This window comes from Bubalus bubalis, chromosome 5 (assembly GCF_019923935.1).
Source record: "Bubalus bubalis isolate 160015118507 breed Murrah chromosome 5, NDDB_SH_1, whole genome shotgun sequence".
Lineage (NCBI taxonomy): Eukaryota > Metazoa > Chordata > Mammalia > Artiodactyla > Bovidae > Bubalus > Bubalus bubalis.
In genome coordinates, this window is record NC_059161.1 from 42007659 (window position 1) to 42020967 (window position 13309).

The following is a 13309-nucleotide window of genomic DNA, read 5'->3' on the forward strand; positions in this document are numbered from 1 at the left end:
AATTGGTAATCACTGCCTGTTGCTTACCTTCACATTAGTACCATATTCTGTGGATGAAACTGAGATCATTGTTCCTATTTCAGTAGACATTTCTGAAACTGCTTTGGTTTCCTTTGTTGTCACAGGATCTGTACTTCTGACTGTAGCAGGACTTGGTTTCTCTTGTCCTTCTGGCTCCACCTGTTGGGCATCTTTTACTTTTCTATTTTTTAATGAACGTTCCTTTCCAATAGGACCAGGTTTATGTTCTTTGTTTTCAACTGGACTCAAATCTGGAAGCTAAATTCAACGTTTATGATAAAAACATGTCATGATCAAAGACATTTCACTGAAAATTAAATCCAATTAAAAAACCTATCTATTCTCCTTATACGTTAGTGGCTTTCATACAATTATATCTGGAACACGAACAGTATTTACCTTCTGGGCTTTGATAGGGCCTGCCCGTGGTTGCTTCTGCCGCTGTTCTTTAGGTTCAGATATTTTGTCGGTAGTTTTTTCCGAAAGCACAGGAACAATTTCATTTTCATTCCCATTTGAAGCTGGAGCACCAAACTGAATTGTGTCAATTCCAATTTCAACTCCACTTTCTTGACTATTCTTTGTTCCCTAGTAAAAGAACATTTAAAAACTTGCTTCAAAGTAGAGTTCAAATTTGATTGAATGATTTATGTAATACTACAAATTTTAAAAGTACAACAGAAGGTTTAAAGCAATCTACATCTAATTGAGATTAATTGATAATGCATGCATGCTAGTCACTTCAGTCATGTCCAACTCTTTGCGACCCCATGGACTATAACCCACCAGGCTCCTCTGTCCATGGAATTCTCCAGGCAAGAATACTGGAGTGGGTTGCCATGGCCTTCTCCAGGGGATCCTTCCGACCCAGAGACTGAACCCATGTCTCTTACATCTCCTGCACTGGAAGGCAAGTTATTTACTATAGCACCATCTGAAAAGTCCCATAACTGACACTGGTTATATTTTAAGAAAGTATTCCTTTAACTGGGAGAAGGCAATGGCACCCCACTCCAGTATTCTTGCCTGGAAAATCCTATGGACAGAGGAGCCTGGTAGGCTGCAGTCCATGGGGTTGCTAAGAGTCGGACATGACTGAGTGACTTCACTTTCACTTTTCACTTTCATGCATTGGAGGAGGAAATGGCAACCCACTCCAGTGTTCTTGCCTGGAGAATCCCAGGGACGGGGGAGCCTGGTGGGCTGCCGTCTATGGGGTCGCACAGAGTCTGACACGACTGAAGCGACTTAGCAGCAGCAGCATTCCTTTAACTACTACTGATCTGTATTAGAAAACAACTGATAAAATAAAAACTAGGGCAAAACTTAAGTTTTAAAGTTCTGGCTTTAATTGCCCTGAACTGTAGGACAAATCACACCCTCAACTTAAATGTAAAAAATCATTAAAAAAAAATGTAAACAAATACAGCAACAAATAGATGAATAAATTAATGGAGGAGCAGAAAAAAGACAGGAATCCCAGTGTCACCCACTTCTGCTCTGAAAACAAAAATTAATATACATGAAAGCACTTCGTGATTGGTAATGGAGTGCACACACCCTAGGAATTTATGATTTAAACTTCTAATTTATGTAATACCTTGTTTGTGCTAGGTACTGATCTAGACAGACACTACCAATCTAACTTGCAGAATCTGCACTATAATGGATAAAGAAAATAAGTAACAAGTTTAGATAAAAGATGTGCAACAATTAAAATATGGTTAAATCACTTAGAAAAAGGTCCTTAAGAGGTCACACTGAAACTGAATCTAAAATACAAGATTAGTGGAAGGTGTTTTTTGCAGACTAAGAATCAGGAATTAAGCTCTCCAAGTGATTCTGATACAGGCCAAAGTTTGAGTAACTGTTTTAAGGAAACTGCCACAATAACCCCACAAAAGCCATTACTAAATCTGCTCCTACCTCTGATGAAGTAGCTGATCCAAATGATGTTAGGGGCTTATTCCACGCACTGACAGAAGGTGGCTGTGGTGGACTAATGGGACCTACTGAAAAGAAGAAGTCACAGGAAATACAACCATTAAAATTTAGAGGTTAATAATTCATGATCCATTTAACTCTTTCTTTTAATGGTAGCTAGACAATAAAAAAGTGACTTTTCACATGGTATTTAAAGCGATTCTTGCACACCAAAATAAATATGATTCCCCCCAAAAACTGTACATTGTTTTATCAACAAAAAGTTGTGTCCATAAAATATAGCTGTTAAAAGTGTAACACACTTGTCTTAGAAATAAAGGTTTTAAGAAAGGAAGCTAAGATTACAGATTACTGTTACTGCTTCCTACTAATAAAAAAAGAGATGGCTAGAAAAAAACCCCTGAGTTTATAAATAAAATTGAAAACAAACTCTCAATTCCCACACCATTCCCCACCCCTCACTTTTCTGTTGCACACTTACATTTCTTAGAAATGTCATTCAGCACAGCTGGTGGGGCTACCTTGTTCTCCCATAATTCAGCTGTAAGAGTGCCATGTGACTGCGAGGTCTGGATGGGTTTTCCTGTGGCTACATAATCTGTGCCATTAGGTGTCTGAGCTGAAGGTAGTCTAATTGAAGGAGGTGGCTGTTTCGAAGATTGTGTTGTAGTCTGTAGTGGACTCTGGACTGGTTTGTGAGTCTGTCCCTGCGTCTGACCTGGGGCAGTAGGAGCTGGGACTGGGACTTGGACTAGGGTGGGGGTTGGGGCTGAGGCTGGGGCTGGGGTTGGGGCTGTCGGGGCTGAGGCAGGGACAGTTGGGGCTGAGATGGCTGGAGGTGGAGCTGAAGCTGGTGCTAGGGCTGAAGCAAGGATGGGAATTGAGGCTGAAGTAAGGATGGGGACAGAGGCTGGAGAGGAAGCTGAGGCGAGGATTGGGGTTGGAGCCGGAGCTGGAGAAGAGGCTGTGGCTGTAGTTGGGGTGGAGGCTGGAACTGGAGCTGAGGCTGAGGCTAAGGCTGGGAGTGGAGCTGAGGTGGAGGTTAAGACTGGGACTGTAGCAGGGGCTGGAACAGAAGCTACGGGTGATGCTAGAAGGGGAGCTGGGGTTGAGGCTGGAACTGGAGCTGGGGTTGTGGCTGGAACCGGAGCTGAAGTTGACCCTGGACCCGGAGCTGAGGTTAGAGCTGAAGCTGGAGGCTGTACTTGCTGGGTTCCTGTAGCCTGTTTTTTGGCAAATCTTGGTGGGAGCTTAGAAGTCTGATTTCTTCCCTTTTCATTTGCATTCTTTTTATTCCAGACCTTAAAAAATTTGCAGGAATCATTTGTGTCAATAACATTGCTGAAATGTTCATGAACAGATTTTCCAACAAAGTTACCTACTGCTAATTTAGTTCCTTTACAAAATACCTACTCAATAAAATAAAAACATCAAGGTTGCTAATGAGATTTTAAATTATGAGAAGCCAATATGCTATAGGGGAAAAAAACATATATTCTTGATACACAGGTCCACAAGCTCTTTTCCACAATTCTGAAATTAAAGAAATTAAGTAAATTTGCACTAATTTCATTTGGCAGCAAAATTGGACTCTACCTGACAAAAAATTATTGGTTCCACTCAACTGATGTTTGCCACAAAAACATTAATTCTGAGAGTGTTGGTGGGTGTTATGCTATATAGAATGTATGCACTAATTTCCCTTCTTAAAACACAGTAACAATAAATGACTTCTGAAATAATCTAGTTCGAGGACTATGCTCAATTAAACTCAATATTATCACACAGATAGGATTTTTACAGTGCTTCCTGTTTTAGAACCTTCTAATCTATTAGGGCTCTTTATCACTGTGACCCACGTGCTCTATTTATGTTTATACTGGTTCAGCATTTAGCAAAATGGGTGTATGGGTTGATAAAAAGAAAAATTTAACTTACTGTGATTCATACTATGCATTTAAATAAACTAATTTAGATTATAAGAGAAATTGGTTTAGGTCATGAATCTGCAAGTTATTAGAGATCATGGCAGTTGTGTTCATTAGATTTCCATGATTTAAAAACTTTTAACACCGCAATGAAGTAAGATGGGGCAAATACGCTGCTCTGAAATAAAGATGATCTTCTCTAAGGCAGATAGTGAGATACAGTAATTACATTTTATTTAAAACTGATCTCAATGCGGTTAAAAACAGTTTAAAGTTGTGAAAAATAAGGTCATTCTCAGCACTTGAATAATAAATACAGCCCTGACCTTATAGGTGGGAAGAAACCTCAACCATTTCCTAGTATATTTTGGGCAATAATCCAAATTAGCAGCAACAAATTGAAACACTAAACCTGTATGATTTGTTCTTCCTTCTTTCGGCGTTCTTCATCCTGCAAACGCTTCTGCTGTTTTTTAGATACCACTTCAGTAAAACCATCATCATTTAAATTTGACTGGGGGTCTTCAACTACTGTTACTTCAGGATGGTCATCAATTATAACAACACCTATAGGAATAGGATAAGATTTAAAGTGAAATTTTTTTCAACTGAAAAGATAAAACAAAAACGTTTACTCCAATAATGATTAAAAATAAAAAAGGCAAAAATCCAATACTTATAATTCATAAAATAACCCATTTTCCACACCATAAAATAGCCATTACTAAAATTTGAAGGTTTCATAGATAAATCAAGCCCTAAAACTACCTGCTGTGAATGGTATACATCTTTTTTTCCCTTAAACAATGAAGTGGTAATGCCTTTTTAAAAAAAAAAAAAAAAAAAAGAAAAATCAAGTCTTTTATCTTATAGTCAAATCACTTTACCTCTCCCAGTCTCAAGATGTGTATCGTGCTATGAAGATCTATGTTAGCACTTTTATCTTATTTGCATCTAACCATTCTAAGAAGTGGGCATTACTATTGTTTCCCCTTTTCAAAGGACGCAACAAGCTCTAAGAGGCTGATTTGCTAACAACATGGTACTGACAAGCTAAGCTGCTCTTTTGATTCTTAATGCCTTTAGTTTATGTAGACTATTGTCTACAATGTGGAGCTGTTAAAAACATGAAATATGTTAAACTTCCATGACAATGTAAAGTGATATAGATGTACATATACCATAATAACCCAGCAGAAGAACAATTCAAAATATACTTTCAATGAATTGTCTAAGAATTATTCTGCTGCTACTGCTAAGTCACTTCAGTCGTGTCCGACTCTGTGCGACCCCACAGACAGCAGCCCACCAGGCTCCCCCGTCCCTGGGATTCTCCAGGCAAGATCACTGGAGTGGGCTGCCATTTCCTTCTCCAATACATGAAAGTGAAAAATGAAAGTGAAGTCGCTCAGTCGTGTCCGACCCTCAGCGACCCCATGGACCGCAGCCTTCCAGGCTCCTCCGTCCATGGGATTCTCTAGGCAGGAGTACCGGAGTGGGGTGCCATTGCCTTCTCCGAACAATTATTCTACCTTGTTAAATTATCCTATACATTCTAGTGAGTATAAGAAATTTAGACCCATTAACATTTAAAAGAAAAATAACAACAGTCCAGGTGATATGATTTTGGGTTGCAGGTATAAAGCTTACACAATGAATTTAAGAAAAGGGTGAGGCAATTCAAATAAATTAATTTTGCAAACAATATAAATATATGGGGTTTTTTAAAGCAGGGATTCTTTTTTAATATAATTAATGAATTTATTGTAATTTTTTGGTTGCACTAGGTCTTTTGTTGCTGTGTGTGGGCTTTCTCTAGCTACGGAGAACAGGCGCTGTTCTTTGGTTGTGGAGCACAGCCCCTGTGAGGGCTTCAGTAGTTTTTGTGCATGGGCTTAGTTGCTCCAGGGCATGTCGGATTTTTCCAGACCAGGGATTGAACCCATGTTCTCTGCAGTGGCAGGCAGATTCCTATCCACTGCTCCATAAAGTCCTATACTGTGTTGTGATTGGGGAACACATAACTAAAAATTGCTTGGCAATGATATACATACAATTCAGAATGGTGATGACTTGCAGGGGTTGCCAAGAGAATATGACCCAGAGTAGATCAAAGGGAATCTACCTGCAAACAGTTCTTTTTAAATAGCTAAAAATTCACATTCATAGAAATACTGACGGGGAAAAAATAATAAGATTGGCTTTCACTCTTTACAAACCTATTACTGTTAGTCTGTTTAATAAAAATCTGATTTAAAATGAAAAACATTGATTCTGATTTATCTATGGCACTTCTATTTGTGTTTTAAATCCTTTATGAAATTAACTGTGTAAAACAGAGCATATGCTTATCTCAATGCAAGGTTTTAGTTCAATATTTCAAAGGGTGTTATGCACTCCAAGAGATCTCTTCATAATTCTAAATTTGTCTTGGTTTTTCACTTAAACTAGAAAGTGTGTGTAAAGCTCGTCCTCATAGTCATACCATCACTAATTATTTTCATTTTCTTGCCAAAGAGCTCCTTTATAAACCTTTTGAATAGTTCACTCAACTGTGTAAAGCATTTATGGACACGAGAACAATACTCTGTGATCAACACCATGTTCTTGTCTGGTGCTATGTAACATTTGGAACTAATTTTAGGAAATTTAGATTATTTTAAAGAACCTAAAGATGACTCAAAATTAAGTAAAGGACTTCTTTGGTGGTCCAGTGGCTGAGAGGTCGCCTGTCAAGGCAGGGAACACGTGTTTGATCCTTGGTCCAGGAAGATTCCACATGTCGTGGGGCAACGAAACTAGTGCCCCACAACTAATAAAGCCGTGTGCCTAGAAGCTGTGCTCCACAATAAGAGAAGCCATCACAATGAGAAGCTGGTGTTTGTAGCAATGAAGACAGCACAGCCAAAAATAATTTTTTTAAATGTTGTAAAAAAAAAAACAAAAAAAACACAAAACTTCAACAAGTTAAAACTAATAGCTCAATTTTCATTATCAATTCAGAAACAATACTTACCTTTTTATATTGTCTTAATAATACTTTGCAAATATATTCCAGAAGTTGTTTGGAAAAACTAGTAAACAAATATTTGAGAAGACAAATCTGCCATGTTCTGTGGACTTCTGTTATCTTCACTTGTCATTTTTCAAATGTGATGTCTAGATGGATGCTAGTCTCTCTTCTCATGGACCACACAAGCATCCAAATTTCCCATGGATTTACTTTAAATCAAAGCTTTCTAACTTTAGCACTATTAACATTGTGAGTTAGCTGTTCTGTGCACTATAAAATATTTAGCAGCATTTCTGGGCCTAAACCCACGAATATGTCAGTAGGTAACTTTTCTGGAGGCCCAGTGGTTAAGAATCCACCTTCCAGTGCAGGGGACGTGGTTCAATCCCTGGTCAGAGAACTAATATCCCACAGATCAAGGAGCAACTAAGCCTGTGTACCACCAACTACTGAGACCTCGAGCTCTCGAGACCGTGCACCACAACCTGAGAGAAGCCCACGTGCTGTAGGTAAGACCTGAGGCTGAAAAAAAAATATATATATATAAAAATATATAAATGTCAGTAACATCTAGCCACCAGCTGCAACACCAAAAATGTCTCTAGAAATTGTCACATGCCCCTGGGGTACAGAATCATCCCTATTAAGAACCACAGTTCTAAAGAATCTAAAAATTCTTAAAACATACAGTTAGGATTCTTTCTTTTCCACACGAATCCTAAAATGATAGTCTAGAATTAGCTCTCAAGTTTGTGTGCAATGGAATTAGAATCCCTTGGAGAACTTGTTAAAACACAGATTGCTTCACATGCCACGAGTTTCTGATTCAGTAGACCTGGGGTAGGGCCTAAGATTTTATTTTTCTCACAAACTTCCAGGTGATGATGATGGTCTGAAGACCCCGTTTTGAAAATAGCTGGTCTATAAATAATAATGTCAAGGTCCTGGGGCCGAATCAAACTGAATATGTATAAACAACCATTAACTAGATGAAAGAAAACTCTTATCAACATCTCTAATATGCAACAACAGTACCTAACCAGTTTCCCATTACTACTATCTAGTCTCAATCTTACTCAGTATTTTGAGCTTAAGTCTCATCTGAATGAATGGGAAATACCAATATTCGTCTGTGTAAGTGTCTACTCTTAGAGATTCCTTGTTAATGTCTTCATCACGTATTTCCTTCTGGCTGTGTTATCCTTCACATTTGACATCCCATCACTCCATAGCTTTCTGAAAGTATTTATCCACAGCAACACTACCTCCCATCCTATTATTTATTCTGTGTTTACCGTATCTTAGATACCAATTTTCTCAAGGTCATAATTCATTGAGGTTAACACTTCTCTCTTTTCAAACACAGCATATATACAAAGCATCTTCATTTGATTTTCTGTGTGTCCCCCCGCATCTGTTTAGCAAGGAAGAGTGGTTAATTTACTTTCTTAAGAAAAGTGAAACTGTGGATAATCTTTAACAAAAATTTTATCGAGCACTCACAGGTATGGTAAAAGTTGGTGTTATTTTAGTTAGAGCTCTGTCTGTGATTCATCATCAGTCTCTATGTCTACCTTGAAGTCCAACTTTCTTTTTTTGATGACTTATTTATTTATAGTATCTACTTAAATGTACAGATGGACAGACAGACAACAGACAGACAGACAGACAAAGGTGATCTGAAACGCACTTGCATAGTTGTTGAGATCAAACTGTGACAGCGCATCCACTTTCTCTTTGGGTTTCTTAGGGCCTGGTTTGGGGTCTTCTCTTTTTTTCCCAGTAGAATCTTTGGAGTTCTTTTGTCCTGTACCATTAGGTGCTCCTTCTTGATGGTGTGCAGAGCTGCCATTGACAGGATCAGCACCACTTGTGCCTGCCGACTGGTCATCAAATGGCCTACAAAACAATAATCTGAGATTTTATTACTAGCTCCACATGTGTGTGTGGCATGTGGCTTACCTGCTCAGTCATAACCGACTCTTTTTTGACTCCATAGACTGTAGCCCGCCAGGCTCACCTGTCCACGGAATTTTCCAGGCAAGAATACTGGAGTGGATTGCCATTTTCTACTTCCCAAACCGGGATCAAACCTGTGTCTCTTGCATCTCCTGCATTGGCAGGTGAATTCTTTACCACTGAACAACCTGGGAAGCCCATTGTCTCCATATACTTGATCAAAAGAAAAATGCCCTTAGTGGCAGTTTCTAAAGTTCAATCTAAGAAGAAGTAACAGTGGGATAGAAATGCCTTAGTGATTATTGTTGGGTACAACTTTACTAAGATGGAGCTTCCCAATACAGGAAATAAGACTAGCTCCTCAGAGTTCTTTCCAGCAATTAAATTCTAGAATTCTAATTATTCCCTGAAGGTTCTTACTGTGTCTATTCTTACTGTGTTCATTATGTTTAATAAGCTAATTGACATTGTTCATAGCAGAAAATTTCTGTGATCTAAGCTAGTCCAAAGTATTCACGGGTAGATCTTCTCCACAAGAGGGCGGTATATGAAAAAAAAAGTGTAAAGTATTCTATGCTTACAAGTCTTTGTTTTAAAAGTTCAATCAGATTTATACACATACATACATATATATATATATAAACATTTTAAAAACCAGTTTTAATATGGAAACAATTCACTTCACAAACCAAAAGTATTTCTACAGGGTTTTTTCCTGTTAACAAATTCTTTTCCTGGGTTCATTTTATAAAAACTTCAAGAACATACACCATGAAAAATGGGCTTATCAATTCATTTTCAGCTCAATCTATAGTATTACTCAAGATAAAAGCTTATCAAGAGCCTGACAAAAACCATGATCTCAAACGTGAACTATGAATTCATTTCTTCTAAATATGACACTTAGAAAACATTAATCTATAGCCAGTAACTGCTATGTCTGCAGGTTCAAGTTGCTACCATCTATATGGTACAAAAGACTTGCTAAAGTAGCTGAAACCTTGAGTATTACTACTTGAAATTTGAATAGCTTGGTTATAGTCAACAACTACATTGTTAATGTAACTATATATATTATCCTATTCTTTTGACTTTTAAAGGGAGGTTTAAATTCTGTGTTAAACTGGTACTCAATTAACACAACTTGGTAGTATATACCAGGTGTCACATTGTTTCATAAATTTCATGTCATGGAATCGTCACACATTTTTAAAGTTCTACTGCTTTCTCCTCATTTTACTGGTGATGAAGCAGAGAATTTATACAAATAGAAGTACCAGAGCCTAGATTTAAAACTAGAAATAATGCTACTGTATAATTTTCTTAGTACTAAAAAATAATTTACTATAATCAGCATTTTAATATTTAAAAAGAACAGGCCAAATGCTATTTGTGTTACTGGTGGCCCTGGTGGTGGGGCAGGACTTTGTTTTCTAGGCCCCTCTCTGTAAGCTAGATGGTTTACTGTAGGTTTGCAACTTAAGAGGGAATATAATGTATCCTTAAATTTCAACATTCACTCTCTAGAAACCAGTACAGAGGGACTGAATATGATTACAACATACTAATTTAAGTCCCAGAGGACACCTGTGAGCACCACAGTTTTCCAGAGAGAAATCAAGAAAGGCAGGCTACTCATCATTAGTAAGATGATCTACCAAATGGAAGACATTGTATATGTCCTGTCCTTGGGTGTGTCGATTTCCCAAAGCCACAAATTTCTAACAGGACTCTTGGGAGATGCTGCAATTCATGGGGTTGCAAAGAGTAGGACACGACTGAGCGACTGAACTGAACTGAACTGAACTGAACAACAGGCAAGGACTTCTGTGATCCACTAACAACCTCTTTCTCAAGCACTCTTACACTTTTAGAATAGAAAAAACAAAACAAAACAAAAAACACCTACAGGAGAAGACTGTCTTGATCCTCTACAGACTGATGCCTTTGCATAGTTCAACCAAGAAGTATACTTTTAGTTTCTCTAAAGGTGCAAAAGCAGCCATTCACGGACCCTGAGCTTCCACTGTCAAAGGCCTTGGTTCAATTCCTGGCTGGGGAATTAAGATGCCACAAGCTGAGTAGCATACCCCACCCCCCCACCGCCTGCCCCCGCCAAAAGATGCAAAAGTAATTATAGGTAACATAAAATACTCACCCTCGCTTTCCACTTTTTGATGGTGGGCCACTTCTCCTTTCATTCCTAGGACCTGAGAAATTCCTTCCGGATTTTGGTGGACCATTGTTACCACGCCGATTCTGCCGATCTATGCCGGGTCGCTGACTAGAAAAACTTCTCTTTGCTATTTCCCTCTTTGGAGGTACAACATTCTCTCCCGTCTTTACCACCACTTGAGCATTCAAATCAGCATTTTTTTTTTCATCCCTCTCACGCCTCTCATTGAAATCACTGCTTTCAGAGGCTGTTTCCCATTCTTCATTTGCCTGATCTGAAGAGTTCTGGTTAGATAAGTCCGGTGTCTTATTCCCAGAAATATCCCCAGCAGTATTAACTGGTTCCTGAACCACATTATTAACTGTGCCATTTGTGGGCACTGCCACCTCATTGGTTTTTGAAGCAGCCTCCCTCTCCCTTAGTCGTCTAAATCGGGGAGGTTTATCTTGCCTTGGTGGTCGCGTAGGACGCTGCCTTCGGGGCCTCTCTCTAGCTGGGTCAAATTTTCGTTCAAATTTTGGAGGCCGTTTATCTGCTGGGATAGGGATAAACTGCTCGTGTCTCCTTGGTGGCTCCCCATTGTCTGGTTTAGGAGCTTCTGTCTGCCTTGGGTTCCACTGATTATCCCGATAAGCAGGTCTTCGTAAGGTAGAAGGGCGTGATGGGCGACCTCCAGGATCTCTTCCACCACGTCTGAATGTTCCCCCTCTGCCTCGCCTTGTAGGCTCTCCTTTAGGAAGGAAGCCTGGTTTAGATTTATCATCATCCCTTACAAAAGATTTTTCTAGAGGTCTGTTATCTATTCGGACATGATTTTCAGGCTTGAAAGAAGACTGAGGCTTTATAGGTTTTTTGCTTTCAGGCCGTTCCTCTCTTTTGGGAAGCTTACTTTTGCTTAAACTATCCTTGTCACTTGCACTTTCATGAATTTCACTGTCTGTGTCAGTCTCTGAACCTCGCTGTCGTCTTCTTTTGGGAACAACTTCAAAGTCTGAGCTCTCACTCCGTGTTTCACTTTCTTCCCGCTGCCTGAGGGGCCCTGGGGCCACGTGCTCTGCTCGTGGCTTGCTGTCTCTGTACTGAGGATAATCTCGAGTGTGCCCTCTGCCACCCCTGCCGCGTCCTCCGTAAGAGCCTCTGTAGCTTCGCCCTCTGGAGTAATATTCACCTCGGCCTCGACCTCTGTATCCCTGATCTGGAAACCAATCTCTATCTCTAGCTTCTTTCCAGTAGGTCCTAGGGGGTAAAGTGGATTCTTTTTTAGCTGTTGGTCTTGAATCTGGTCGAGGTCTCTCTGTAACAAGGTCTTTGCTGATGACTTTCTCAGGCTGCTTTTCTTCCTTGACTGTTGGTGCTGTGACAGTTTGTTGGTTTATGGTTTTAACTGCAGGCTCTACCTCAACACTACTTACAGATTCCAAAGGTTTCTCGGTATCTTGAGGTGGCTTTTGTACCAAAGTTGAAGGCGAAGTTTCTACTGAAGGAAGTTTCTCTGGTTCTGGTTGAGGTTGTGGTGGAACCAACTGTGGCTGAACTGGTGCTGCAGGTGGTGCGGGTGGTGGAGGAAGAGGTTCTTTCTTTTCTGTCTTTTCAGGTTTCACCACTTTTTCAGTGACCTTTTCTCCCTTTTCTCCTTCTTTCTCCTTCCTTTGCTCCCGTTCTTCTTTCATATCTCTAAGTATAGGTTTTTTAATAGGACCTGATCTTCTCACAGGCCTGTCGTTACCTTCTTCTCTTCTGTTGGAGCTAGGCCTTGGGCCCCAACGAGTTTCCGATTTAGATTTATACAATTTCTCAGGTTTTGGTCCATCAGAAGATCGGATAAAGCCCTCTTTTTTTGGTTTTTCCTCTGGCCTTTCTGCTGGTTCTTTTGAATCAATACCTCTGCTAGTTACTTTAGGAATGCTTGCAGATGGCTCATTCCTCAGCTCCTCTGATTTCTGAGTATGGTTAGATCCATGGCAAACACTTCTTTTCCGGGCAGGCTGACTTTCTCCAGCTGAAATTCGTTCTTCTTGAGGAGTGGCTATAGTCTTTTGATCAGGTACATCAAAACAAGTAGACTGACTATTTGTGTCAGTATGACGAGGTCTAACGTCTTCCACTGATCTGCTTAAAAACTTCTGTACATCTGTCTCACTTGATTCTCTGACAAAGTCTGGTTTTGGATGAGCCTCTAACTGACCATGTTCTACAGGATAAGCAGCAGTTATCTGTTCCTGATCCAATGAAGCTTCAGGCCTATGATAATGAGAATTCAAAGAAATA

The 13309-nt window shown here is 39.5% G+C and overlaps 1 protein-coding gene across 13 annotated transcripts in view; it reads right to left on the bottom strand.

The window, feature by feature from the left end:
* The window catches only part of PRRC2C (proline rich coiled-coil 2C), a 96073-nt gene that overhangs the window by 28264 nt on the left and 54500 nt on the right, over positions 1 to 13309 (bottom strand). For 12 of the 13 annotated variants that reach the window (XM_044943026.2, XM_044943023.2, XM_044943025.2 and 9 more), the window contains exons 16-22: positions 11024 to 13282; positions 8597 to 8805; positions 4306 to 4460; positions 2447 to 3266; positions 1948 to 2033; positions 421 to 609; positions 28 to 279 (exon numbers count right to left, since the gene is read on the bottom strand). In XM_044943026.2, the coding sequence (XP_044798961.1) occupies positions 28 to 279; positions 421 to 609; positions 1948 to 2033; positions 2447 to 3266; positions 4306 to 4460; positions 8597 to 8805; positions 11024 to 13282 (3970 nt within the window). The remainder of the gene's footprint in view (positions 1 to 27; positions 280 to 420; positions 610 to 1947; positions 2034 to 2446; positions 3267 to 4305; positions 4461 to 8596; positions 8806 to 11023; positions 13283 to 13309) is intronic. The other variant, XM_044943022.2, reaches the window with a different exon arrangement.